A 26,878-nucleotide genomic window follows, 5' to 3' on the forward strand; every position below is an offset into this window, starting at 1 on the left:
AGCTGGAACTTGAGCGGAGTGGGAATAGCTAGGGATCGCACCTAGATCCCCGACCTGGCTTGGCATTTTCTTAGTTCTGTCTTCTGAAGGTCACAGAGGCTGTTCTCTTGTATATAAAATGGAAGAAATAATACCAACATAGTTTATCTCAGAGATCATTATGTAAAAGCGCTTTAGGAAAATCTGTACAAGTGAGAACACAGGACCCTTCTCAGAAGGCCTGTGTCTCCACCACCCAGCCAGGGAGAGTTTTCTCTCATTTACATGAAGGCATGATGATTATTTTCTCCCAGGATACCTGGAAAACACTTTTTAAAGTAACCTCTATGCCCAACGTGGGGCTTGAACTCATGACCCCACCATCAAGAGTACCTCTACCGACTGAGCCAGGCAGGCACCCCGCCTTTCCCAGAATATCGGAGTTGACAGAACCTCTACTACTTTTCAGTGATGTACCTAGTGGGTCTGATAGTTTTGGGGTTTTTTGTTTGTTTTTTTTTTACCTAAAATGAAGCTGCTATGCACATCTTACCAGCTTGACACAAATGAGAGAACCAGTGGAGGAAAATCTGTCAGGAAAATGCCTTTGCTTTTATAGACTCAGAGAGAAAAACAATCAGGCAAAGAGAAGCAGAAAAAAAGAGACAAGTTTCTCTTAGGGGAAGAAGTAGAGGACACTCACCCAATAATCACACACACACACACACACACACACACACACATGCATCTCTTTCCCCTTTTCAATTATTATTTTTTAAGAGAAGACGTTATACTTTAAAGAGCCCTGAAAGGCTTGGTTGTGGAGGGAGGAGGAATTCAGGCTGACTTCACCGTGTGTGGGGAGCTCAGCATGCTAAGTTCAAGGTCTTCCTAACTAAACCGGAGCTGCTAACAAGATAGCACATACTTCGGAGATGCCATTAAAAACTCTTCTGCTCAACTATCTTACTTTATGGCCACAACTCCTATATTACAAAACTAATTTCAAAGAAATCCTCCAACTTTTAGGAAAGGCTGAGCTGCCGCCAATTTCTCATGTATACCAGAGGGTCAGAAAAGCCACGCAAAAGCATTCGCTCTCTCCGAAGGGGATAAACACCACCTAAGGAGGTCTTACATTACTATTCACCTAGAAATCTCTCTGTTTTGCAATTAGCAAAGCATGGAGGAGTGCTTTACAATCTGTTTCTCTTTATGACCCAGAATTCTGCAGCTGTAGTTATGGGGAGATGCCATTCATTTTGCTAAGCAATTTTCTAGAACGTATACAGTATTTTTTCAGGTACTGCCATTTATCAAGAGCAAGCCAAGGGTATACCAAAAGAGGGGGATGACTGTCTTCACATCAGTGTAATTCAGGGACACAGAGCTCTACTTGGCTATGGGTACAAGCCGCCCAAGCCCCCCTCCAGAATTCCGAGGGTCTCTGGCTCCTCTTCCTCACCCACCATGATGCAACCGCTCACCACGGCCAACTGAATCCCTCCACCCCTTTTCAATTCCCCTTCTCTCCTTCCCCACAGCTCTCAGAGTGATCTCGGACCACAACTCCCCTGCATCAAAGCGCACGACAGCCCCATCCCTGGTCTTCCCACCTCTGCCTTGCCCTCTCTGGATCTCCTTGTACCACTGAGACTCTCAAAGGAAAAATCTGACTACCTTACTCTGCGGCTAATATTTTTGCTGTCGCTCTCCCTTATAGCTTCAATGTGAAATGGATCTTAGGTTCCTCACTTGTAAAATGAAGAGAGACATGCTTTACGGGGTTGTTGTGGGAATTAAATGGCATAATGTAAACAAAACCATTTGTTGAAACGAAACTTCTTACAAATGTAAGACGTTATTACATTAAAGGAAATGGTAATTTACCAGAAAATTCAGCAATTAAAGTGGTTAAATATAATTACTTGAATAATTAAATTGATGTAATGTATTATGTCAGAGGCTTGGTGGACTTTATAAAAGCTGTAATGCCAAAGCAGTGAGGTTGATTTCTCTGTACATCACATATCAGATGCTATGTCCGAATCACTGCTCAGGTGGGAAATGTGCCCATTACCCAGCAGGCCGTCAATGATGTCTAGATGATAGTTTGGTTATAATTCACGTACTAGCTCTACACAGACAAAGCTATACAGCCCTGATTCTTTTTCTTGGAGCCCCATCAGACTACAAATCTAGGTCTTTTTCAAAAGATTAATCTGTTTCTCCACTTCATGGAAATCAAAGTGAAATGCCAATACATCCACAGATGCTTATCAGGGCAGAAACTCTCCAAACAGAACAATGAGCTGTGAAGTAAATATTCAACAGTAATAAATAAGTGATAACCAGTTAGCACCTAGTGAGTAATAGCAGCTGTGTATCAGGACCTGGTCGGAGTTTTATTAACACTAGAGACAATTGTGAGTCATGGGGGACAAGTTTTGTGCCTCTGAGTGAAATTAAACTTGCAATGTAGTAAGTATTCAATTAAAATGGAAGCATAAGGGACGCCTGGGTGGCTCAGTTGGTTGGACGACTGCCTTTGGCTCAGGGCGTGATCCTGGAGTCCCGGGATCGAGTCCCACATCAGGCTCCCAGCTCCATGGGGAGTCTGCTTCGCTCTCTGACCTTCTCCTCGCTCATGCTCTCTCTCACTGTCTCTCTCTCTCAAATAAATAAATTAAAAAAAAAAAATCTTAAAAAAAAAAAATAATAAAATAAAATGGAAGCATAAGACCAACTTTTTTTGGGCGCCTGGGTGGCTCTGTCGGTTAAGGATCTGCCTTCAGCCCAGGTCATGATCCCAAGGTCCTGGGACTGAGTCCCAGATCCGGCTCCCTGCTCAGTGGGGAGTCTGCTTCTCTCTCTGTCTCTGCCTCTCTCTCTGTCTCTCGTCATTTTTTTTTAAAGACCAACTTTTTTTTAAAGGAATTGATACAATAATGAAAACATGAAATTCATAAAATGTTAGGCTATTTGAAAAAGTTACCGTTGCTTAATAAATTATATCACAGCTCCCTTGGACTTCAGGAGAGTGCGTTTTGAGATCAACATCACTATCGGGAAAGACCACAAAACCAGCATTACTACTCATGGCCCAGTTCAACAAGCATGTAGAAGGTAAAAGTGAAGATAGTTGAACATTCTTTTTTAGGAAAAAAAGATAAAAGAGATTTTTTTGTTTGTCTGTCTGTTTTTTACTCATTTAAGTATTTGATTTGAAAGTCAGACTCTGATAAACCCACAGGAGACAGTTTTACGAGACTTTTAGCATGAATGAATTTTCCCTCTTTCCCCTGGAGAGCTGGGAATAAAAGTGTTTTCTTTCCTCCGCTAGTGCCAGAAAGGATATAACATACTGCGTGGAACTAGAAAAAGAGAACAGACGGCTGAGTTTTTTATTTTTTTCACCACTATCAAACTTGGTGTCTGCTTTCTCCCTGAGCCGCAGAAGTAGCTGTCTGGAGGTCTGTCCGGCTCTGCACCTTTTGCACCCTACCCATTTCCTGCCCACCACCCTCGCTTCCCTCCTATGGACGTGGGCTGACTTCCCCAAGCCAAGATCCCAGACCGACCTACCCCTCAGACTTTCAAGCACATTGGCTATGTTCCTATGATGGAGCACTGCTAGTAAGTTGTAATTGACCCCCATCCCCGACCCTGGAGAAGTGCAAAATGTAAAAACGGGAGTTTGGGAGAAAAGAATGCAGTAAAAGTGGCTTGGTCTTGATCAGGCTGATAAAAGCTAAAAAGAGGTTTCTGACAGCACCCTAAGCTGTTCCACTGTCTCCTAAAACAGGAGCTCTGAATCTGGATCTTTTTTTTTTTTTAAGATTTTATTTATTTACTTGACAGAGAGAGATCACAAGCAGGCAGAGAGGCAGGCAGAGAGAGAGGAAGGGAAGCAGGCTCCCTGCCCAGCAGACAGCCCAACGTGGGGCTCCATCCCAGGACCCTGGGATCATGACCTGAGCTGAAGGCAGAGGCTTTATTTAACCCCCTGAGCCACCCAGGTGCCCCTGGAATTTTTTTTTTTTTAAGATTTTATTTATTTATGACAGAGAGAGACAGTGAGAGAGGGAATATACACACGGGGAGCTGGAGAGGGAGAAGCAGGGAGCTTGATATGGGGCTCAATCCCAGGACCCTGGAATCATGACCTGAGCCAAAGGCAGATGCTTAATGATTGAGCCACCCAGGCACCCCTGAATTATGGGTTATTATACGTTACGCTTGGGTGAAACACTATCTAGTTGCCTTACTTCAAAAAATAAAGAAAGAATCCTGCCAAAACATAATTCTGTGGTTCTGCCTTCTATGGGAAGCCTCACTGGGAAATAGACCCACCATATTGTATATTTAGGCTATTGACACGGGGGTGGTGGCTTGTCCTGTTTTGGTTTTTCAATTTGATTTTGTGCCTGAGGTGCCTACTAACTTTGCTTTTTGTTGTCTAGAGCCTCAGGGGTTTTTTGGGTTGTTTTTTTAAAATCCCATTCAGTAAGTTTTGGAAATTGGCTAGAACTGATAAACAAGGAAGAACAAAATGACAGGCCATTTTCCTTATTCTTTCTTGGGCATCCATTTCTACCGTCAATTGATATTTCCTTAAGGATTTTGCATTTCTTCCCTCTGAGTACCACTTCATATGTTCATTTTTTGAGGAGTGAAAAAGAGTACCATAAAAACAGTAATTGGAAAATGATTCGTTTTTGCCTTTTGCCCTTTCTACAATATAAGGTTACATGCCAGTTCTTAGGTCATTATAATAGTTGCTTAATAAACATGAAATACAACAACATTATTGGAACCAACTCTGTAACATTCAAGGGATGTTAGCAGCATTACATATTTAAATCTGGTAGAAAAAGCAGTATTTTACAATTGTGACATATAAGTGAATGCAGTTGTGCTGAAGGACAAAAAAAAAATCTTATATTGTTTTGCTCTTCTAGATAATTAAGACATAGAACTAAAATCTTATCATTCATTTATTCATCCAGCTATGCTACATGCCAGCCACTGTTCTAGGTGCTATGGATACATCCGTGAGCAAAACAGACAAGAGACAAGAGTCTCTCCCTGCAGGGAACACACAATTGACCCTGCGTCCTTGAAAATCATGGTTGAAATTGACCCTGAAGAAATGCATTAAAAATGCATTCCACCAGTTTCCAGGGCAAATGCTCTTTCTTGGCCCATTTCCTTCATCGCTAGGAATGCCCACTTTCCAGGGGAACGGGGCGGATTTACCCACTGCAAAGGGTAACAAACAGAATGTAGAAAATGGAAACCCTACCATTAATAAATATGTAGATCGTAGATTCTGTTTTCCTCTTCTTTGAAGCAGGTATGGATAGATATTTGCAGCTGTAGAAGCCAGTGTGGTTTGCCTGAGCCGCATTCAAGGTCAGAGTACTGCAGAACTGTTTGCCATTCCTTCCACAGGCCGATTTAGCTATGCTCAGCCTTTTGCTTTCCTTTCTCACTGTTTCAGGCAAAGACCATGAATGGGCTGCTTCCCCTCTGCAATCACAGATAAGAAAACAAAACACAGTTAGGGCTGGGGCCAGGTCCTAAGCATCCATATCATTAGGAAGTGCTATTCTGAGGGTCTTGAAATATTAGAAAGCTTTTAAACAATTTGGAAGAAAAATGCAAAGATGTTCATTCAGGCCATTGCTTCCCTGTTTCCCCTCCAATGAGTGAGTCTCTCCTTGTGAAGCTGGATACATGCGGCTTGCACTTTGCATAGTACAAGAGACCACTTATGTCCCCACCTTTGTTCTCTGAGAGGCAACCCCTTCTCCTCTGCCAGGGAATGATTTGGCCTTAGAAAAGGCAACCAGGTTATCCCCAAACCAACACCGTCACTTACCTACATCTGAGAAGCAGTGTCTGGCCTGCTTGCACGACGTGCTGGGTGCCTTTTAAACTCAGTTCAGGACCTTTTAACTTTGAACCTGAACTATATCCTGGAAAACAAATTTTGGAAATGTATTATTTGTAAATTGTCTTCTCATGGTTTCCTAAAGTTGTATCTTCCCGTGAAGGCAAATTTAAGCTTTAACCTACTTACATTTGCAAAAAGGTACATGTAATATTAACTTGTCTTAATTTACTAATGTTTTCTAGTCCAAGCCTTGTTCACAAATATATATCCTAGTTTACCAAATCATTTAAATAATATCCAAAAACCCAGTGATCCAGAACATTAATAGATTCACAAGAGCATCAGAACATTAATAGATTCAAACAGATTCCTAAATGCAGCCATGTTAAGAATATAAAGTGACATTAAAAACTCTCAGGATTAAATGTCTAATTAAATTTAGTGTCATTCAAAACTGAACTTCTACATCTGGTCCTACAGGCCTCACTGATCTTCCTTTCCAAATACAAACAAAGTATAGAAACTTTCTGGGTTCTAGACATAGCTCAATGATTAGTAAGGCCATGATATTTTGGGCGAGTCATTTCCCTTTCCAGTTTCCTCTTTCAGAAAACCAATTATAGACCAACAATCGGTTTTAGAAGTCTTTTGGTTTGTCTTACATAATCTCCAAGTTCCCTCTAACATGGAAAGAGAAAAAGGGAACTATTCACCCCTACGTGACATTTGACAAGCATACTTCATGGGGAATGTTGTGAGATAATGAGATAAGCCAAGGGAAGGTGCCTGGAAATCTACACAGGTCTATACAACACGGTAATAATATCCACCCTAGGGACTCTGTGTGACACCAGCCCAGCCAATTCTCTCTCTCCAGAGCTCAGTTTTCTTATCTGGAAAATGAGAGATGGGCCTAGATGACCTTGGGTCCCTGACTCCTTTTCTGACATTTTCAGTCCCGTGATCTTGGAGCCACGGATGCTATGGAGGGTGATCCTCTCCTAAAGCGGCCTTGGGAATGAACTCATCATAATAAATATTAATAAGGATCTCTCCCGCCTCTTCCTCCCTCCACCCCCTCCTCCTACGGAGGCAGCTGCACATGCCTGGCAAAAGCAGATCAGGGGCCCAGGATTAGCAAAGACAAGCGTGAGGGAATGGATATTCTTAGAAGAAAAGTTAAGCCAATCCTGGAGCCATTCTTTGGGAATACTTTTTTACTTAAAAAATAGGTTCATGCAGTAGAATTCATGACAGAAGACCAAGCTGAATCCTCTAGGCTTTGATGTCAGATCACAGATCTGTGAGTTGAGATACACATGTCAAATTCCACGGTTAAGTCTAGCAGTGCTCTCTAGTGTTACTTGTGGGTCCTAGTATCACAAGGAAAATTAGACTCTGTTTTAAAAATATGCATTTGAAGTTTAATTTCTCCATTTACTAGCTCATTGGCCTTGGCCTGCCGTCATTGTTGCTCCTTAGTATCTTCAGGCATAAAACCGGAAAACCCATGATCTACCTTGCAGACGTGGTGTGTGGATTCAGAGCTTGGTCCTCTAAGTGAAGGTGCTGCCCTGGTGTGGGGGAGATGCCCAGTCACTGCCATCTAGCAGAACTGCTTCCCCCACTTCCTGCCAGAGAATATTTTGCTGAGATGTAATTGTGAAGATATTACATTAATTTAATGGATATGGTCACTTCATTTCTAATGTTGCTGGTGGATACAAATTAACATAAAAATAACTTTTATACACAATAGGTCCTGGTATCAAATGACTGCTAGGGAAAAAAATGATGTGATATTAACTAATTTAAATTAAAATCACTGTTTCATATAGATCTAATTGGTCCATCAAACCACCCCAGAGAACAAGCCAACCCATTCAGGGACTCAGCAAAGCATTTTGTACTTTATTCATCTTTATGAGTTTCCTGAGGCAACAGAGAGCTCAACCTTAGTGATCCACAGGAACACTAAGATTTTCTAAAGCCACAACCAGGAACTGATAACACCTATCCTGAAAAAATTTCCAGGCCAGAATAGTTTCTGCCCTTCTTTATGGCATGGAATTCTAGAGATTTCATTGAGTAGTTGTTCATGTGCTGGAAAAAATCCAGCAAAGTTGCCTGTGGAAAATTCTGGCATGACTTAGAGAGGTCTATATGGTTTATGTGGAGATGGTGTGCTTTCTCACCCAGGAGAAGCCAGGGGAAAGAAGCCTCCCTTTTCATGACAGGAGGTGAATCCCAGTGCCTGCCAGTTCATTTCCAAATCATATGAATCTTTATTAGCACCCTAGAAAATCAATACTCCTGACCCTTATCAGAAAGAAGCTTTGACCTCAAAGACCCAATCACAGCCATCCACACGCTCCTCTCTGAACCCCCCATTCCATCCTTCCACCAAAAGAAAGCAACAAAACTGACTGGTTGGTTAAATAAGACACAGAAAATACTGGAGTTATTGGAAAGTTTAGGAGGAAAATGCTAAGAAAAATTTTTTGCTGTATAGTCTCCACTGACATCAATGAATTTTGCCCTCAAAATGAGGAAGCTAGGTTAAAGAAGTTGATCAAACAAAGGAAAGTAAGAGTAGAAGGAAACTATTTCCAAGTAACTGGACACTGTGAGTCTGCCATCATTCTTCAATTAATAGGAAACTAGAATCTCATAAAAATTAATGGAGGTGCCAAGACTACAGTTTAACAGGAAAACTCATAGGGAAAAAGGAAAGTGAAAGATTTATTCCTCAAATGCTCTGAAGTCACCTTAGGTCTTAAAACATTTCTTTAAAGCAATTGAATGTCCATACCCCTACTTGAGTAATGAAGACCTGACTAACATTTTTTGAGTATCTACTGTAGGTCAGTATTTCCTCCATTTCGGTAGTGATCTACGCAAAAATGTAAAATGTAAACATGTACATATCCATAGCCACGTGAAAACCAGTTTGCTCTCTGCAGCAAGTAGCTCCGAGTCACACTGCCCAATTAGAAACAAATCCCCAGGTTACTTATTTCCAAGGGTGGAGTGCTAGAACTGAACAGGAGTTCTCCCCCTGTGATGCTCAGATGGGTATCGGAACTTTCTACTGTTTGCCATGGTGGCCTAAAAGTCTGGTTGAACCAAATAATTGTCCCTCGGTGATTAGGTGGTCTGTGAACCACTGTTTCCATCAAAGTCCACTACAATATAGAGCAGTGTCCCCTCATCTGCAGGGACACATTCCAAGATGCCAAGTGGATGCCCAAAACCACAACGGTACCAAACACTCCAGGTACTGTGTTTTTTCCCATATATACACACCTGTGATACAGTTTAACTTATAAAGTTGGCACAGTAAGAGATTAACAATGATAAGTCATAATAAAATAGACCAATTATAATCACATACTACAATAAAAGTTATGTGAAGGCTTCTCTCTTTCTCAAAATATCTTCTCGTACTGCACTCTCCTTCTCCAATGAGGATGGGAGATGATAAAAGGCCTACGTGATGACACGAAGTGAAGGGGGACGATGTGGGCACGGTGCGGCTATTAATGACCTTCTGACCTTACGTCTGAAGGAGGATCACAGCTTCTGGGCCACAGCTGACTTCAGGTGACTGAAACTGTGGAAAGCAAAACCACACAGGGGGTGGGAGGGATTGCTGCCGTTAAGACAGGCAAAGAGATGTCTTTCTGTCAAGAGAATTATTATTTCAATAACAAAACAAACCATGCAGACCATGGAAGTGGGCTTTACCACATACTTCTTAGAATAATTAGAATCAGTTATCCAGCACTGCAGTGCAATAGCCCTAAAAAACCAGTTATGTGTGCAGGGACATAGGTGAACCTCGAAACGCGTATTATTCTTGTCTGAATATTTTCTTCACTGTCATTCTGTTCTGTATTGTCTGGCAGGTTGAGAGAGAATAGAACATTAGGACTCTTTGACGAAAAGTCCTTCCTTCCCCACACGCCGAACCTCTACTGGAATGCCCTCACCAAGATGGCTCCAAAACACGGCTTTCCATTCTACCTTCATTTCGTCACGCAGAACAGAGTGCTTTCTTGGACTTCGGGCGGAAGAATGAGTACAGTTCCAAGTAAAGTAGGGCTTTATTTTGCAATCAAACCCAGCCAAACCCAGATGAGCTGGGCTCTTTCTTCAGAGCCACCCCGCTGGATCCTGACAGAGCAAACTTGCCCGAGGTCGCTGGGAACAAGGCAGCCTTGCCTCTCACTTTTAAGACTGAAAGAAGATGCTTCTGCAGAGCTGGGCTAAAAGCATCATGAGAAAACTGATGTTTATTGACCTAAGCAAAAACAGTTGAATAGGGGCGCCTGGGTGGCTCAGTGGGTTAAAGCCTCTGCCTTCGGCTCAGGTCATGATCCCAGGGTCCTGGGATCGAGCCCTGCATCGGGCTCTCTGCTTAGCAGGGAGCCTGCTTCCTCTTCCTTCCCTCTCTCTCTGCCTGCCTCTCTGCCTACTTGTGATCTCTCTCTGTCAAATAAAATAAATAAAATCTTTAAAAAAAAAAAAAAAACAGTTGAATATGACTTCAAGACAAAGGTCTTAGCCCCTCTTCCTTCCAGATGCCACCCCTCCCGTCACCTCTACTGTATCGAACTCCAAGGGTTATTCTCTGTAAGAAAGGGCCTTAGCTAAAGATAAATCATGAAAAATCCACGTTTTTCCCTTTTTGATTTAGAGTCAGTCATCTCCCCAGTTCAGCTACTAGCTTTGCTGGGGCCATGGGTACACACTTAAGACTGATTCTCCACCTGCCAATGGGGGCACGGGGCACGGGGGATGGCCTCAGATTTTTAGAATTCCGTCCAGCCTAAAAATTCTATGATCCTGAGATTACAGTGTTTGATACCAATGTGCAAGTTAGAAGTCACGTCCAAGAAATAATTATGACTAATAAAAGGACAAATAACCCAATTTAAAAAATAGACAAAGGATCTGAATAGACCTTTTTTCAAAGAAGATTTATAAATGGCCACCAATAAGCACATGAGCAGATGCTGGAAAAAATGCAGGAAAAATGCAAATCAAAACAACAGTAAGACAGCACTTCAAACTTCCTTGGTTCGAGTAAATGAAAAAAGACAGACAATAACAAGTGTTGGTGAAGATGTGGGGACATTGGAGCGCTCACATGGTGTTGGTCACATTATAAAATGGTACCATCACTTTGAAAAACAGTATGGTGTTTATTCAAATGGTTAAACACTGGTCAAACATACAACCCAGCGATTCTACTCCTAGGTATCTAAGTATCTATCCAAGAGAACTAAAAACATATGTCCACATAAAAACTGGTGCACAAATGTGTACCTACAGCAATATTACTCTTAAGAGCCAAAAAGTAGAAACAACCGTAATGTCTATCAATGACAAACAGATAAACAAAATGTAGCCTATCCGGACAATGGAATATTACTTGGCAATACAAAGGAATGAAATACTTATACATGGTACTATTAGAAAACTCTTGAAAACATGCTGGTGCACAGAGGAAAGGCCTTTGAAGATGGAGGGAGAAGGCAGCTGTCTACAAGCTAAGGAGAGAGGCCTCAGAAGAAACGAAACCTGCCAACACCTTAAATTTGGACTTGCAACTTCCAGACCGTGAGAAAATAAATTTCTCTTATTTAAGAACCCAAAGCAAAAACACTATGCTAAGTAAAAGCAGCCCATTACAAAAGGGCCACATACTGCATGATTCCATTTGTATGAAATGTCTAGTATAGGCAATTCACAGAGACAGAAAGTACATTAGTGGGAGCCAGGAGCTGGGGGTAGTGGGGGATGGGGAGTGACTAATAGCAGGTATCGGTTTCTTTCTGGGGTGGTGAACGTGTTCTAGAATGAGATAGTGGTGACAGTTGCCCAGCTCTGAATACAGTTAAAAATCATCGAATTATGCAATTTAGAATGGTGAGTTTTGGGACACTTGGGTGGCTCAGTCAGTTAAGCATCAGCCTTTAGCTCAGGTCATGATCCCAGGGTCCTGGGATCAAGTCCTGTATTGGGCTCTCTGCTCAGCGGGGAGCCTGCTTCTCCTCCTCCCTCTGCCTGCTTGTGCTGCCCCTCCAATAAATACATAAAATCTTTAAAAAAATAATATAAAATGATGAGTCTTATGGTATATGAACTCCACCTCTATAAAACTGTTTTTTTTTTAATGATTAAGTAATCACAGCGATAAGTTGAAGACACAGAATATGGAACTATTTTTCACTTTGCTGCCACAAATGACTCCACTGATATTAGATTTTATACTAGTTACTTTTCCAGCCTAAAGCTTTAGAAGACTGATTTTAGAGAAATCATTTTTCCTCCATGCTCAGTAACATCACTCTTCTATGTATCAGAACTTTCACAAACATATTGCAGAAAACTCATTGTTTCCCCAAATTACAACCTTCTATATTTAATTTGATGTTAATTTTAAGTCACTTCTAATGGCCTGTTTTGAATTTTAACTATTTAAATTGGAATTCTAACAAATTGAGTCACATAAAAATTATGTTGTTAGAGATCCCTCAAGAAACCTATTGGTGTTTCCTCCTATATTAAAATTGATTTCCGATTTATTTTTTTCATGCAAAGCTTTGTATATTAGATTTATTTCAAGCGAGATGCATCTGTCTTTGATTTCTGCATACCATGTTTTCAATAGTACATAATCCTACATGATAAATGACCTCTTTATCTAAGTATAAAGTCCCAAGTATCATGTTTCCAAAATTTGATTTTAAGACCATGAGCCTTTACCAAGGTTGTGTGAGGTTAATTAAACATAATTCATCATAAAAAAAGATATTCTTTCCCAAAGACATAGGCTATTAAAAGCTTAAGTCTCACAGACTAAATTTTAGAGAATCTTTCTGGCTGGTGGCAAGGCTGGGAGAAAGGTTAAGCCTGCAACTACAGGTGAACCAAATTTCTAGAAACTACCACAATTTTGGTTTGGGCTATTAATTCCTACAGTGCTTCTAGTGCTTGGTAAAAAGCTAGATCTTGGTCTCAATCTCTGTGTTGTGCCTCTATTACAGTATTTATAAGTTAATACGAAGTGTAGATTGTAACTGAATGTACTATTAGAATGTCTGTCTTCTATGATGACCACATCACCAGCTAAGCTGACAGCACCCACTCTGATGAGGGGCACTCCACCGTGCATGTTGCTCTCGTTTGTGGCATGATGGAGAAAGACCGAAGGGTTCATATTCCATCCACCAACAGACCACATCAAAGATAGGAAAGCCACGGGGATTTGCATGGCAGCCGCAGAACTTGAACCCCACGATTAGGCATGATATTCTTTTTCAAAAAAAAAAAAAAGTTTCCGGCAAAACAATTAGCATTGAGTCCAGGAAAACCCTAAAGAAAAAAGGCTGTTAACCTAAATACACAGACACACCTATCTATTTGGATTTCTGTCTTGAAGACATCAACAAGTTTTTTTGAAGGGTGAGGGGAAGCAGGTAGAGTAGGGAAAGAGATTTGTGGGGAGGTGTTTGAATTTTCTCCGTTATTTTAGGCGTAGGGAAAGCTCTTCTTGGCTGGGATTTGGAAATTGACACGTACTTGGCAGTAGCAAGCTAGAAGTCACTGGCTTTTTGCTTTAGAGTTTTTGCCAAAGTAATCCCCAAGTGAAATGTCGAGCATCTGATCTCCACACTTTACTAGAAAATTTAAAATAGTCATTTACATAGAATTTGTGTCTTGAATTCAAGGGTCAAAAAACAAGAAATCATTAGATGTTTAATTTCAGCAGTTAGTGTTGGCATCACCCTAGAGATATGTTCATTTGAATAATTCTGCTATAGTGCATGTTAGAGCTGTCTTACAATTTGTATTTAACTGTCAGTCGACAAAATCCATAAATAGCTTTGCAGTGCAAGGCACGAAGGACATCACACTATCTGCAAGTGACATGGCCGATGTCTAAAATCGTCAGAACTTGGGCAGTCTGCACCCTATCCTTGAATTATCCATGAATTATTGGTGTTGTTCATTTTTCCTTTATAAGTTACTTAAAAGAGAAAATTCTGTGTGGTTTAAGTTGTTTACCAAGAAAGAAGTACTCTAATAACTTCGACGTTCTTACTATCAGTGTTTTTAAGGGCGCATCTCCAGTGTACCTCTCTGAGTTCTTTCCTTGACGCTGGATTCTCTCAGGGGTCATGGTGTAACAGGGCATCTTCATTTATCATCAGGCATGTCACCAGGCTACCATCAGGAGCCTACCCTCCCAATGACCTATACCCGTGCACAGCTCCTTTTCATGTGACATCAGAGTTAATTAAGGTCAGTCAGTGAGAAATCTCCTGCTGACCAAGGAGGTAACTCCCCCCCCCCAAAAAAAATGTTCTACTCCCACGCTGCTGTTCTTTTATTGAACGAGTTCAAAAACCACCTCCAGGGCGCCTGGGTGGCTCAGTGGATTAAAGCCTCTACCTTCAGCTCAGGTCATGATCCCAGGGTTCTGGGATCGAGCCCCACATCAGGCTCTCTGCTAAGTGGGGAGCCTGTTTCCTCCTCTCTCTCTGCCTGCCTCTCCGCCTACTGGTGATCTCAGTCTGTCAGATAAATAAATAAAATTAAAAAAAAAAAAAAAAAAAAAAAAACCACCTCCATAGAGCAGTGTAACAACATGTCATTTCAATTTACCATACAATGTCATGAAAGTTATCTGAGCTGCCTGGAGCAAGGGTCAAGATCTGGTTGACAGGGCACAAGACACGGCTCGGAAAGTATGTACTGGAGAAGTCTGGTAGACCATCCTCTGCTGATGTGAAGGGAGAGGAACACCCTAAAAACGCATAAAGATTTCGTCTGTTAGGTGGTGCTTCTCTATCAGTAGCAGGAAATGCATTACATTTGGAGCAGATCACCACCTGCCTCTGTTCTACCCAGTGGTACTGTTCCAAAGGCCATGCGCAACTTGGCCTGACGCCACCTCGTACAAAGGGATCATCATCACCCACAGCCTTCTGCTGTTGCTTCTGTTGATTTACATGTTATTTCCGGCCAAAACGTATTCATTTTCAGGCTGTGAACACCTGAAGTTCACAATGTATTCAATTTCAGATGTATTTTATTTATTTATTTAATGAATTAAATTCGTGTATGTATAATTATTTTAAATCATTTCTATATATTTGTATATAATTATTTATTTGTAATTTATAATTATTCACAAAAACAAATTAAATAAATAATCTAAATAAAATTATTTACGTGAATTCACAGTTCATTATGAATACGTGGAAAGAGATTGTTCAGGAAAGGTGCCATTTCAATGAAAATGCATGCATGTTTGCAAGGTTAAATACACATCACTTGGTTTAAGGGAAGTAACTGTTTTGTTAATCTTTCAACACTTGGTACATTCTTTAGAATCACAGGGCTCTAAAACAAGGCACTGTGGTTAGTGACAGCATGCTTACAGACACGAGGGCATGTGGCTAGAGCTGCATTAGGAAGGATAGTAGCATTAATAAAATGCCTGAAGTGCCTTAGCGTACCCTTCTTATCTCTCATTTTTGTTTAGAAAGCCAAGTTTCAGTTCTCCAAAGGTACCCTCCATGTTATTTTCAAATAAACAACTATTCCTGAAACTAACATAATGTTGTATATCAACTATACCTCAGTTAAAAAAATTTTTTAATGGCTAAAACTTTTATACAAATGCAAACAAACAGTGATCAGTCTGGAAGCCTAGGACAATGTGTGCAACCCACAGTTTGAAACCTAAAGTTTTCCCCATTCTGCTTGACATTAGGATTACAGTTTGGTCTACTACCAAATATTTTATCAAATGCTCTGTATTCATTGGTGCTCTTTGCCAAAGGGCCAGGCATCTATGAAGATGACGGGAGCAGGTACCCAAATTTCATGGACATGTTATTTACATTGCAGTCCCAGTGGGTTCCATTAGGAAGGAAAGCATCCTTCTCACACCAGAGAAGGTATGAGAAACATTTTATCAATTCAATAGGACCTTGCCGTGCTCGCTTCGGCAGCACATATACTAATATCAATAGGACCTTGCCATAGAATCGTTAAAGCAGAAGGACAGGAAGTGGAACTTTTACATTGTGGCATAGCCACTGCCTATTATATGTTATAACACACAAATAATCTGTAGATGCATACACAGTTCTTTTTGAAGAATGAGTATAACATGGAGTTGTGCGCTGTGACGCTATTAAGTCACCAAAACGTGCACCGTGCTGAGGTTTTAATTCTGAATCCAAAATAAGGTCTTAAAATGTGCGTGTAATAAAAATAAGGGTAGCAAGCTAGTAGGCAGGCAGGCAAGAGCGCTCCTTAACTCTAGCTATCCAACAAGGAAGAGCCAAAAACGTTTCTATAGGTAACCTGTGTTTAGTCTCTTCTTTTCACATATTCTTCACCTTTGTAATCTATTGCAAATAATGACAAATAGCATTTGCTTTGCGTATAAAAACAGGAGAAATAAAACAAGACTGGCAGGCAGAGTGTGATAAGGTTCTCACATTAATTGTAGGCTCACGCTGATCCAGTTTATGAAAGCTAAACTACACAGGGAACTTTTTTTGGAGTGCTTTAAACGGTATAAAGGAGGTGCTTTACAAATTCCCTCCGTAAGAGGCAAGTTGAGAGATCTCTGCCTTTGTAACCAATAATATATACAAACCCTCTGACCTCTGAGATTTAAATAGCCAAGTGTGTGCGATGAAGTTATCCATCATAGGGGAATTGAGTTTTTGAAAGCTATGTTAGCATACTTACGAAGGCTCATTAAAACACTATTCCTGACCATTGTGTTTCTGTTGTCAAAATCAGTTTCCTTCTAAATTAAACAATTTGAAATACAATTGCTTTCATTACGGATATTTTGGAGACTAATCCCGCTTAGACAATGGAGGGATATGTTGCCGGAGCTGTTCTTTTTAATTCTGGCTTCCTTTAACTTTCATGTTTTCTTAAGACTCACTTAATTTACACAGTAAATATTTGTAATCTTCCTAAAATTTCACAAACTGTTAAAAAATCCTATCTCAAATGGAATAATTTTCTACAAATTTTGTTGAAAGCCAGGATTCTGGAAGGGAAAGTAATCCACAAAGGCAGTAGGCTTCCAGCAGAAGTATCTCAATATCTCAATTCTAAAAAATTATTTTTATTAACATATAATGTATTATTTGCCCCAGGGGTACAGGTCTGTGAATCATCAGGCCTACACATATCACAGAACTTAGTATCTCGTTTTTAAAGAAAGAATTTACTGAACGGTTTTCACTCACTTCAGTATGTGATAGCAAGGGCTTCCTTCAAATATCCATGAATGACTTTAAAGTCATTTACACCCCAAACCAGAGGAATATTAATTCTCAGGGCATTTTTACCCATACACTCTCTTTAGTCTAATCTAGAGTTTTGTTTCCAGACTTAGCAGGTCTCATATCATCCAAGATATCACACCTCTGATGGAAGAAAAAATAAAACAGAACACCATTTTCTTCTACCAGCTGGCCATCAACCTAAGAGGCTTTAAAATAACTTATGGATCAGCTGACTCTGGAGGACAAGCCCAAAATCAATAAGCAAAAGTTATATAAAACCAGGAGGAAGAACTCTGTAGAAAGGCAGGAAGGTCCCTTGTCCTGGAGCTGTCCCTATAAAGTAAAGCCACCAACTCCCTGAAACGGGACTGAGGCACTGGGTTAAGGGTTGGACTCCCAACGATGATCCCAGGAATATGGGAACTTGTTCCCATCATTTATCTGTCCTTCTTATCTCTCTTTTACTGCTGGCCAACCCTGGTTTTTTCCCCACTACATTCCCAATAGGACCCCTTTCTCTCATTCCTCACCTTGTAGCTTCCTCTGATCTTGAACCTCAGCATTTATTCCTCCATGTAATATTTTCACCATATATTAAGAGAAGGACAATGACAAACAAGACACACAAGATTCTTTAAAGTGTTTGTAACTTAAGCTGGATGCCAGATAAAGCAACAGGTAAATGTAGAAATAAATAAATTCCTACTTACAAATTACTTTCTATATAGACATATGTCTTATCACAGCAAAGCACCAGATGTAGGGAAGCTGGCCCAGCCCAGAGAGTGAAGGACGTTCTCACAGAAGAATAATGTTGAAGGGAAGACCTGAAGAATGAGGGTGTACTGGGTAAAGGAACACTTGGTTCTCTTTTCCTTCTCTTTCCAAGACTTCCAAACCTTCAAAACCTCTAAAGTTTCATCTTTACTTTTAGCCAACTCTTTTTTCCTCTACCAACTACCCTTGACTCTCTTGCCCATACAACTCTGCTTTCCTTGACCTCTTTGCTGAGAGGCAATGCCCCTGTTTGCATATTTTTAAAAATGGGAGATTTATTTGACTTTATTTGCCACCAGAATAAAAGCCACAGAAGAACATTCTCTAGAAGACCTGCCCAGGTCATGCTTTGGAAATCATGGAAGAGGTCTCAGATGGAAGTGAAGCAATGACAGGAAAAGAAGAAAATGATGAGTTTTCATTTGCCTGATTACACTAGCCAGGACTGAACTTGTCCCTCCTCCTCAACCCTCTCGTCTTCCTAGCTTACCCTGGGGGTGGTGCAAAGCCAAGAGGAAATAGTTTCCAACCCAAATGTCTTTATCAAGATGGCAAAAACAATAGCAGGGGCAGCAACATCACCTAGTATCTTTAGGCTGAATTGGCGTACCTAGAAATTCAGGTTCGTAACCAAAGGTCTGTCTTCTGTGCTGTTTGGGAACCTTGACAAGCTAAGAATTCCCCAACAGAAGGGCTCATCTAAGGAAAAGATCTCTGGGGAACCATTTCTCTAGGGCTGGGCAGCTTCCATCCTCATTTTGAATCCCAAGTCTAGATTCAATTCAGGAGAACATGGCCAGCTCAGCCAAAGACAAGAAAGGGGTGACTGGAATCAGAGGATGCCCGCAGGGAAGGAACAGAACATTACAGATGTGCTGGGAGACTGACTGCCTGCTCTCGGGCATATTTTTGCCAACCTCCTTCACCCACACTCCCACGTAGGTTCTTAGAAAGTGAACCAAAGTGAAACCATGACTCCCACAAGGGCCTCTAAGAACCAGAGGAATGGCCAGGATATAGTTTCAGTCAGCTCAACCAGCATTTACTGAGTGACTGCTGTGTACCAGCTACTGTATTGGATTCAGAGCTGGGAAGATGAATCAGAAACAAGCACTTCCTTTTGAAGGAAGTGAGCAGCCTCAGTCCTGAGCAGCCTCTTAGGTCATGAGTCATCTAGAAGTAGATAAGGTGAATACGAAGAAATGTAGAAGATTATCTAAGTCAACAAACAGAGATCACCTCATAACTATGTATAGCTTGTTTTCAAAGACATATTTCTGAGGGAGTCATAAGTTCTTCACTAACTTGAGTGACTCACTTCGGTAAAATTCAGTTAATGTCTACAAACTAAAACACATGTTCGATGATGAACATACAGCACAACAAACACAACTGTGTTTATATCTTGAAATAAAATATAATGGGGTAATTGATGATAACTGAGCACTTTTTAAGTGAATATGTTAAAATGTTCTAAAATAAAAGAGTCTTCAAAAAGAAACTGTCTTCTGCACATGCCTGAATTCCACAGACAGTCGTACATAAACCTAGGATGATGACTGGTTATGAAAAGGCAACAGGAGAATCAAATTTGTTATGATCCACGTTTTTCCTGATGAAATCACGGCAGAAAGTATAGCAGTCCAAAACATTCTTTTTTCTTTTTTTTTTTTTTTTTTTTAAAGATTTTTGTTTATTTGACCGACAGAGATCACAAGTAGACAGAGAGGCAGGCAGAGAGAGAAAGAGAGGGAAGCAGGGCCCCCGCTGAGCAGAGAGCCCCATGTGGGACTCGATCCCAGGACGCAGGGATCATGACCCGAGCCGAAGGCAGCGGCTTAACCCACTGAGCCACCCAGGCGCCCGCAGTCCAAAACATTCTAAGGAAACATATTTCTTAAAAAAAATTTCCCATCCCAAGTTTGTCCGTAACACTATCCTAAAATGGTGAGCGAGTTATTCCGGAAAGGCAATCCTATTCCCATCTGCTTGGACTGGGCTTTACATCCAAAACAACTCTACCTCAACATTTTGGAATTTCGCTGCTCTTAAAAAGAGATAACCAGATATAGAATCCCTAAGTTCAATGTCACTTGAGACAGACTAAGGTGAGATAGAAATTCCTGAAAATAGGCATTTGTGTTAGGTTCCTGAATTTCCCTTTTGCCTTCCAGGTGACTCTGTGTGACAAACACTTTGCATAAGCTGTTTCTCCTTTACCAGTTTTGAGGACAGGGAACGGGATAGGAGAGCGTATGATAGAACCGCTGCCAATAGCCTATGCAAAGTATTTGTCAATTTGTACATCAAGGATGTGCATCAAATATTCTCTAACCCTCCAAAAGTTATAGGTACACAAGGTCCATCCTGGGACCATAGGATTGCTCAATTCCCATGCAATTTTTCCTTTTCTCTAGTTCCAGCAGAATTCCCTATGGAAAAGATTTCAAAGCTATAAACATTTCCAAAGAACATTGAACAAAAATGTGATCTAGCAGGAGACATTAAGTGGAGAGTTAAACAGTGTTTTCCAAAAAGAAAACAATACCATTAATCACAGGCAAAATGCCATAACGAGAGTTTACACTGCCTTCTCAAATTGTTTGTAATCTCCTCTAATACAACGCTGCCTTTCCAAGTGTTTACATCTACTTTTGGTTGCTCTAAGGCCAACTCAGAAAAAGGAAACAATAATAAAAAAAATCAAACAGTATATATATTACTAGTCCTTATAATTTCCATCCAAGGTACATATCCATTGGACCACATTTTCCACTGTTGGCTTGGAACAAACGATAAAAGGTGGCATGACAGGGTTTTTCGCAGATTTGGATGAACACAGCCATATTCTGGTGGACTGGAAAATTGTCCCTCTCCAAGTAACTGATCAAGGAAAAAGTAAAACACTTTTTCCTCTTTCCTCGACTTCTTGCTGGTTTGAATATCTGAAAGGAACGATCTAGCAGAGGAGAAGAGAGCCAAGGCACGACAGGGCTTGAAAGAAATGCTTCCATTTTGGGGGTGCCTGGGTTGCTCAGAGGGTTAAACCCTCTGCCTTCAGCTCAGGGTCCTGGGATCAAGGCCCACATCTGGCTCTCTGCTCAGCAGGGAGCCTGCTTCCCCCTCTCTCTCTGCCTGCCTCTCTGCCTAATTGTGATCTCTGTCAAATAAATAAATAAAATCTTAAAAAAAAAAAAAAAGAAGAAAGAAATGCTTCCATTTTTGACAGTGTTATAAGGACTGTCAATCAACAAGGTAATTAATCAGGAAACCTAACAGTACAAAACCAGGACTATAATTAACCCTGCTGTGTATCTGAAAATTGCTTTGAAGAAAGAGACAAAGAAAGAAAAAAGAAATGAAAACCTGTGCTGTGTCCATCCTATAATGAAAAGTAACCCTCTCTAGGAGAATGCCCTTAGACAGCTGTGTTTTCCTCACAGACGTAAAGCAATCATTTCTATATCCCAGAAGCCAAACTCTTTGGTTTTCCTTCATTCCTAGATTTTGTCATTCTAGATACGTTGGGTACACGTTGGCAGAAAGAGGACCATTTCAGAATCAGAATGACCTGGTTTGAACACTGGGCTGGACACTTGTAAGTGTGTGATCCTCAGTAAATCACTCAGCTTCCCCGAGCCTCGGGGTTTCAATATGTAATAAAGTTAGGAAGTGTGCACACTGGATAATTACGAAGAGCCTGTGCTTAGGAAGGGCTCATCTCCCCTGCATCTCCCCCTCCCCCAATGTGTGTGGGTCCTTCCCTGTAGTCCAGTCTCATTAAGAAAAAGCTCCAAGTCTTTGGGGTTTCTGAGACCGAAAAGGTCCACAGAGAGGTAGACATTTGATTCCTGAAAGCAATATACAGAGGGTAGCCCCAGCTTTCTCAGAGGACCTTTCTGACGAGAACTCTTCCAGAATCAAAGTGCTGGTTTGGCCCATCTGTCCTTCTACACAGTCTGATTAGTGTGAAGCCACAGGAGAGCAGTTTGAAAACCCATGTAAAATCATATATTTTTTTAGATTTTATTTATTTATTTGACAGAGATCACAAGTAGGCAGAGAGACAGGCAGGGGGAGGGGTAAGCAAGTTCCTTGCTGAGCAGAGAACCCAATGCGGGGCTCGATCCCAGGACGCTGAGATCATGACCTGAGCCGAGGGCAGAGGCTTAACCCACTGAGCCACCCAGGCACCCCTAAAATCATATTCTTAAGAAACACATAAGAAGGCGCTCCTGGGTGGTTTCATCGGTTAAATGCCTGACTTTTGGTTTTGGCTCAGGTCATGATCTCAAGGTCATGAGATCAAGCCCTGAGCCAGGCTCCCCACTCAGTGCAGAGTCTGCTTGAGTTTCTTTCTCCCTCTCTCTCAGCCTCTCCCTACTGCTTTCTCTCTCTGAAACAAATAAATTAAAAAAAAAAAAATTCTTATTGACATTGGGGATCCTTTTTGGATGTGAATTTTTTTGGAAGGTTCTGGATCAGAAAACCCATGTGGTCACAATCCCATCTTTTTCTTTTTTTTTTTTTTTTTTAAGATTTTATTTATTTATTTGATAGAGATTACAAGTAGTCAGAAAGGCAGGTAGGGAGAGAGGAGGAAGCAGGCTCCCTGCTGAGCAGAGAGCCAGATGCGGGGCTCGATCCCAGGACCCTGAGACCATGATCTGATCCGAAGACAGAGGGTTTAACCCACTGAGCCACCCAGGTGCCCCACAATCCCATCTTGATGGAGACTTCACTGGTGTCTGCCACACACAACAGTGGAACTTCCCAAGGCCGCTTCAGGCTGGAATAGCAGCGGTGTCTCACATTCTCGGGAGATGGCAAAACTCCAAGAAGAGGGACTTTTGAAAGAAGGGGAAGACCGGCACATTCCCATCGATACTCTTTTCTTTCTCCTGTTTTCATTTAGGCTGCAGGGCATGGCAGGTGGAGGGGGTCTGGGAGTCAGGCACAGCAGACCAGAATAATTCCAGCTTTACTTACCACTTCTGCGATCGGAGGGCAAATCGTTCATTTCTGTCAGCCTCGATTCCTTCATGTTTGAGAGTACTGTACCTACCTCTCGGGACTAAGTCAAATCCTATAGGTAAGTCAAAGGGCCTGACAATCCTTGGGGGATAGTGTCCTCCTTTCCTCAAAGCATACAGCCTCCCCACATCTTCCAGAAGGTGTTCCATCAAAGATCCTCTGATACGACGAGTACAACGAAGCTGCGGACCTGCCCACCTCAGAGTCTGAGTGCCCGCTGTGCTCACTTGCTGGGACCACAGCCCCCATCAGAGGCCAGCAGCTCTAACAAGACACGATACCTTAACCGTGACCGATTTATGATTTAAGATTTATGGAATGGAAGCTCTTCCAGGGGGCCAGCTGCCTCAATCACAGGTAGTGTTTAGAAGGGCCAAGGAATTGTTCACTTTTATTTTCTTGGCCAGGTGCCGGCTTAAGAGCTAGACTGAAAAGAAAAAGCTACCCGTGCTGACAGTCCATTGCGGGGCAGGGACGGAGGGGACGACACGGACTAGAAAACACGGCCACCATATCGTACAGCTACTGCCTTCAAGAGAGAAGCCCTTTTCCACAGCCCTTGACTTTGGGTTAGGACCTGCTTTTACCAATCAGATATGGAGGAATAGTGTCGTGGGAGTGGCCAAGTCCAGGCGTCCAAGGGCCTAGAGGCTTCCACAGTCACCCTCCTGGACTGCCCCTGCCTCTGAGTTCAGAAGTGTGAGTTACACAACTGAGTGGCCAAACGCCAGGTGTGGAGGGAGACCCGGGGATGGCCGGCACCTAAGTCCCAGGGGCAATGCCAGCTGACGGACAGCGGCATGAGGGAGCCAGAGGAGACCAGCCCAAATTCCTTATCCACAGACTCAGGCAGGCATAATGATTTATTGTTGAAGGTCATTAGTTTTGGGGCAACCTATATCATGGCAGCAGATGACGAATGCCTCCATGACTCAGCCCCCCAGACAGTGATTCAGTGGTGAGAGTGCGTGAAAGATCTGTTCTTTCCATATCTGAGCATCAAGTGCACAAATGGCACATATGCCATTCGGCTTCGAAGGCCCCATAGGTACCCTGACACGCTCTCAGCGATGCCGCTGGGATTGTTGATGTTCAACAAGGAAGTTTCCAGCACATGGTTTGGCACGAGGGGAGGTCAGCTCTCTTTCCAGACAAGCAGTGACTCCTCTCACCGAGGGGGACAGACCCCTGGTGCGCCATGAAAATCAACAGAACCAACGGGAAGAATTCAGCCACCCAAGTCGGGGGACACCAATTCCCAGCAAAGGAAATCTAGGCCAAGCAGCTCAGTTACAGGGGCAGAGGCCCACAAGGCTGGGGACCCCAGAGGGCAGCAAGGCAGGCCTGAGGTACACGGGCACTCTAGACAGGTCAATGGCACGGCACCTTCCAACAGGACGCTGCAGACATTTACCCGTGTTCATCTGGAGGAAAGCCTGCGTGCTCCGAGGTGTCAGGCAGAGGAAGGCTACCATTAGCTCTGTTGTCTGGACCTGCAGTTTGGTTCTGGCTCCTAACTCACACCACCCCATTCGCCAAGAGGATCGAGCTTTCCTCGGAAGGCAATCTTGCCCCTCTCTTGGTTGCATGCTCCAAGCATTTGATCCTAATATTCCTTCTGTCACACTACTAACACATAGTCCTCCTGGCAAGAATTCTTGTAAATGGCTTCCTCTACTTTGTTCTATGTCTAGTGATGACTTGGAGCCTTTTACGGATTGGCACATGGGTCTCCCAGGTGGTCAGGCCTCTCCCACCAGCCCCTAGGACAGTGGCTCTCCCACTGTGGTCTCTGAATTGGGCGCACCAGCCACCCAGGGGAACCTGTTCCAAATGCAAATTCTCGGCCCCGCCCTAGGCTAGAGCATCAGAAACTCTGGGTGGGGCCCAAGCTCTCCAGGTGATTGGGATGGATGATAAAATATGAGGTTCTTAAGCCCCAGGCCGCCCACTGAAATCACCTGGGAGCTTTAAAAATGACCGATGCCTGGCTACCACTCAGGGGATTGTGATTAAATTGGTGAAGGGTGCAGCCAGGGCAAGGGATGTTTCAAAGCTCCCCAGATGATTCTAATGTAGAACCAACACTAGGGACCATGACCCTAGCCAAACGCAAAGGGCTTCACAGAAATCAACTGGCAGATTAATTACTAATCAGGGTTTTGCTAAAGGTGGCCTTGAGTTTAAGTGGTTTCATATTTGTGTATAATGAAAGCAAAGGCTTTTCCTTTATATAATAAGGCTCACTTCAGGCTCCTTTCAACACGAGCATCTGATCATTGTTATAGCTTGGCTTGTGGGGACCACATGGGTGGGTCTGCGGCTTGAAAGGAAATTCATTCACACTCCATCAGTTAAATAGGTTAGAAGACCAGGCGGAGGAAAAGTGCCTGTAGGCACTGTGGTAATCTGTAAAAAGACAAAGGCATTTGCCAAGATTTGCAATAGGAGACAAGGAAGAATGAATATAAACACACTGGATTTCAAGCCAGTAAGAAGCCCAAAAAAAACCTGTTGTCAGGGTAGCAGGACACAATGGGATGGCGATGCCTCCCTGACCACTAAGATTCCAGAGAAGGACACTTACCTTCATTGCATAATGTCACCAACTAATTTTGTTCTGGGAGCAAATACATCATAAAACTTTTACTTATGGTTGAAACCTATCTGTTTAATGCCATTTTTACTTTTTTTTTTTTTTCCACCGAGTGTGTTATTTTCTAAGAACTTGATCTTGCCACCCATGATTTGGTTAACCATGGTATCCTTCAAGACCACCACCTCTGTCTCCTTGGATTACAGGTCTAAGCTACATCTAAGAATTTATAAAAAGAATCTTCAAGAAGGACACAGGTCTCCCACACAAGCATAATGTGGGAGCCAGAAGAGGCTCCTGGCTGGCCTGGGTCTAGTCCCTTAGCCATCTTTTTTTAGGATGAAGATGAAAAGGAATTAGATCCTGACACCAGAGCTAAGAATCCTTTGCTAAAAATCTGTGCTTCTCCATTTTTAATGTGCAAAGAAAATGTCAGTGGACTTTATTAATACATAGGCTCTCTGATTCATTAAGTTCCCGGGGGCTGCTGCTGCTGCACCATGGAATGCAGTCTGAGAAGCTGGTTTTGGATAATTCTGTGGGCATGTTCAGAGTGTGGGTGTGGGGGTGGTGGAAGGCAGGGACCACCAGGATCCCCATCATGGGATTCAGGTTTTTTAGAAGAACAGGTCTCACACTTTCCTAGTAGAGTGGTCCAGCCAGGAACAAACTTGCATGAAGGGTCAGGAAGAGCCCATCCCATGGAAAGAGGAACTCCGGCAGACTAGCCTGGTCCCATAGCAAATGGCCCTAATGGAAACGCAACATCAGGGCTGAGCGTGGCCAGGTCTCTGTCATTGGTTTTTTTTTTTTTTTTTTTTAAAGATTTTATTTATTTATTTGACAGACAGAGATCACAAGTAGGCAGAGAGGCAGACACAGAGAGAGAGGAGGAAGCAGGCTCCCTGCTGAGCAGAGAGCCCCATGTGGGACTCGATCCCAGGACCCTGAGATCATGACCTGAGCCGAAGGCAGCGGCTTAACCCACTGAGCCACCCAGGCGCCCCTGTCATTGGGTTTTTTATCACTGCCCAGCACGCATGGACTCAGGTTTGAGTCTACGAGTAAGGCAAACCATAAAATCTGAGAGCACTGTTGTTTCTAAAAAATTGTATAATACGCTGCTGGGCAAAACCGCAGCGCTACCTCATCCACAGAGGCTATGACAGAACTTCTGTACAGACTGAAATCCAGCTTTGGTGGCTTTGAGTCCCCAGTGAAGCTTGAGGACAAAAAAGAAGAGGATTACAGGAGAGA

The 26,878-nt window shown here is 42.3% G+C and overlaps 1 protein-coding gene across 2 annotated transcripts in view; it reads right to left on the reverse strand.

The window, feature by feature from the left end:
* FLT1 (fms related receptor tyrosine kinase 1) overlaps positions 1 to 26,878 on the reverse strand; it is a 177,184-nt gene that overhangs the window by 144,464 nt on the left and 5,842 nt on the right. For both annotated transcript variants that reach the window (XM_044249518.1, XM_044249519.1), the window contains exons 2-3: positions 5,864 to 5,960; positions 5,285 to 5,511 (exon numbers count right to left, since the gene is read on the reverse strand). In XM_044249518.1, coding sequence (XP_044105453.1) covers positions 5,285 to 5,511; positions 5,864 to 5,960 — 324 coding nt within the window. The remainder of the gene's footprint in view (positions 1 to 5,284; positions 5,512 to 5,863; positions 5,961 to 26,878) is intronic.

The sequence above is a fragment of the Neovison vison genome, chromosome 5 (genome assembly GCF_020171115.1).
Source record: "Neovison vison isolate M4711 chromosome 5, ASM_NN_V1, whole genome shotgun sequence".
Lineage (NCBI taxonomy): Eukaryota > Metazoa > Chordata > Mammalia > Carnivora > Mustelidae > Neogale > Neogale vison.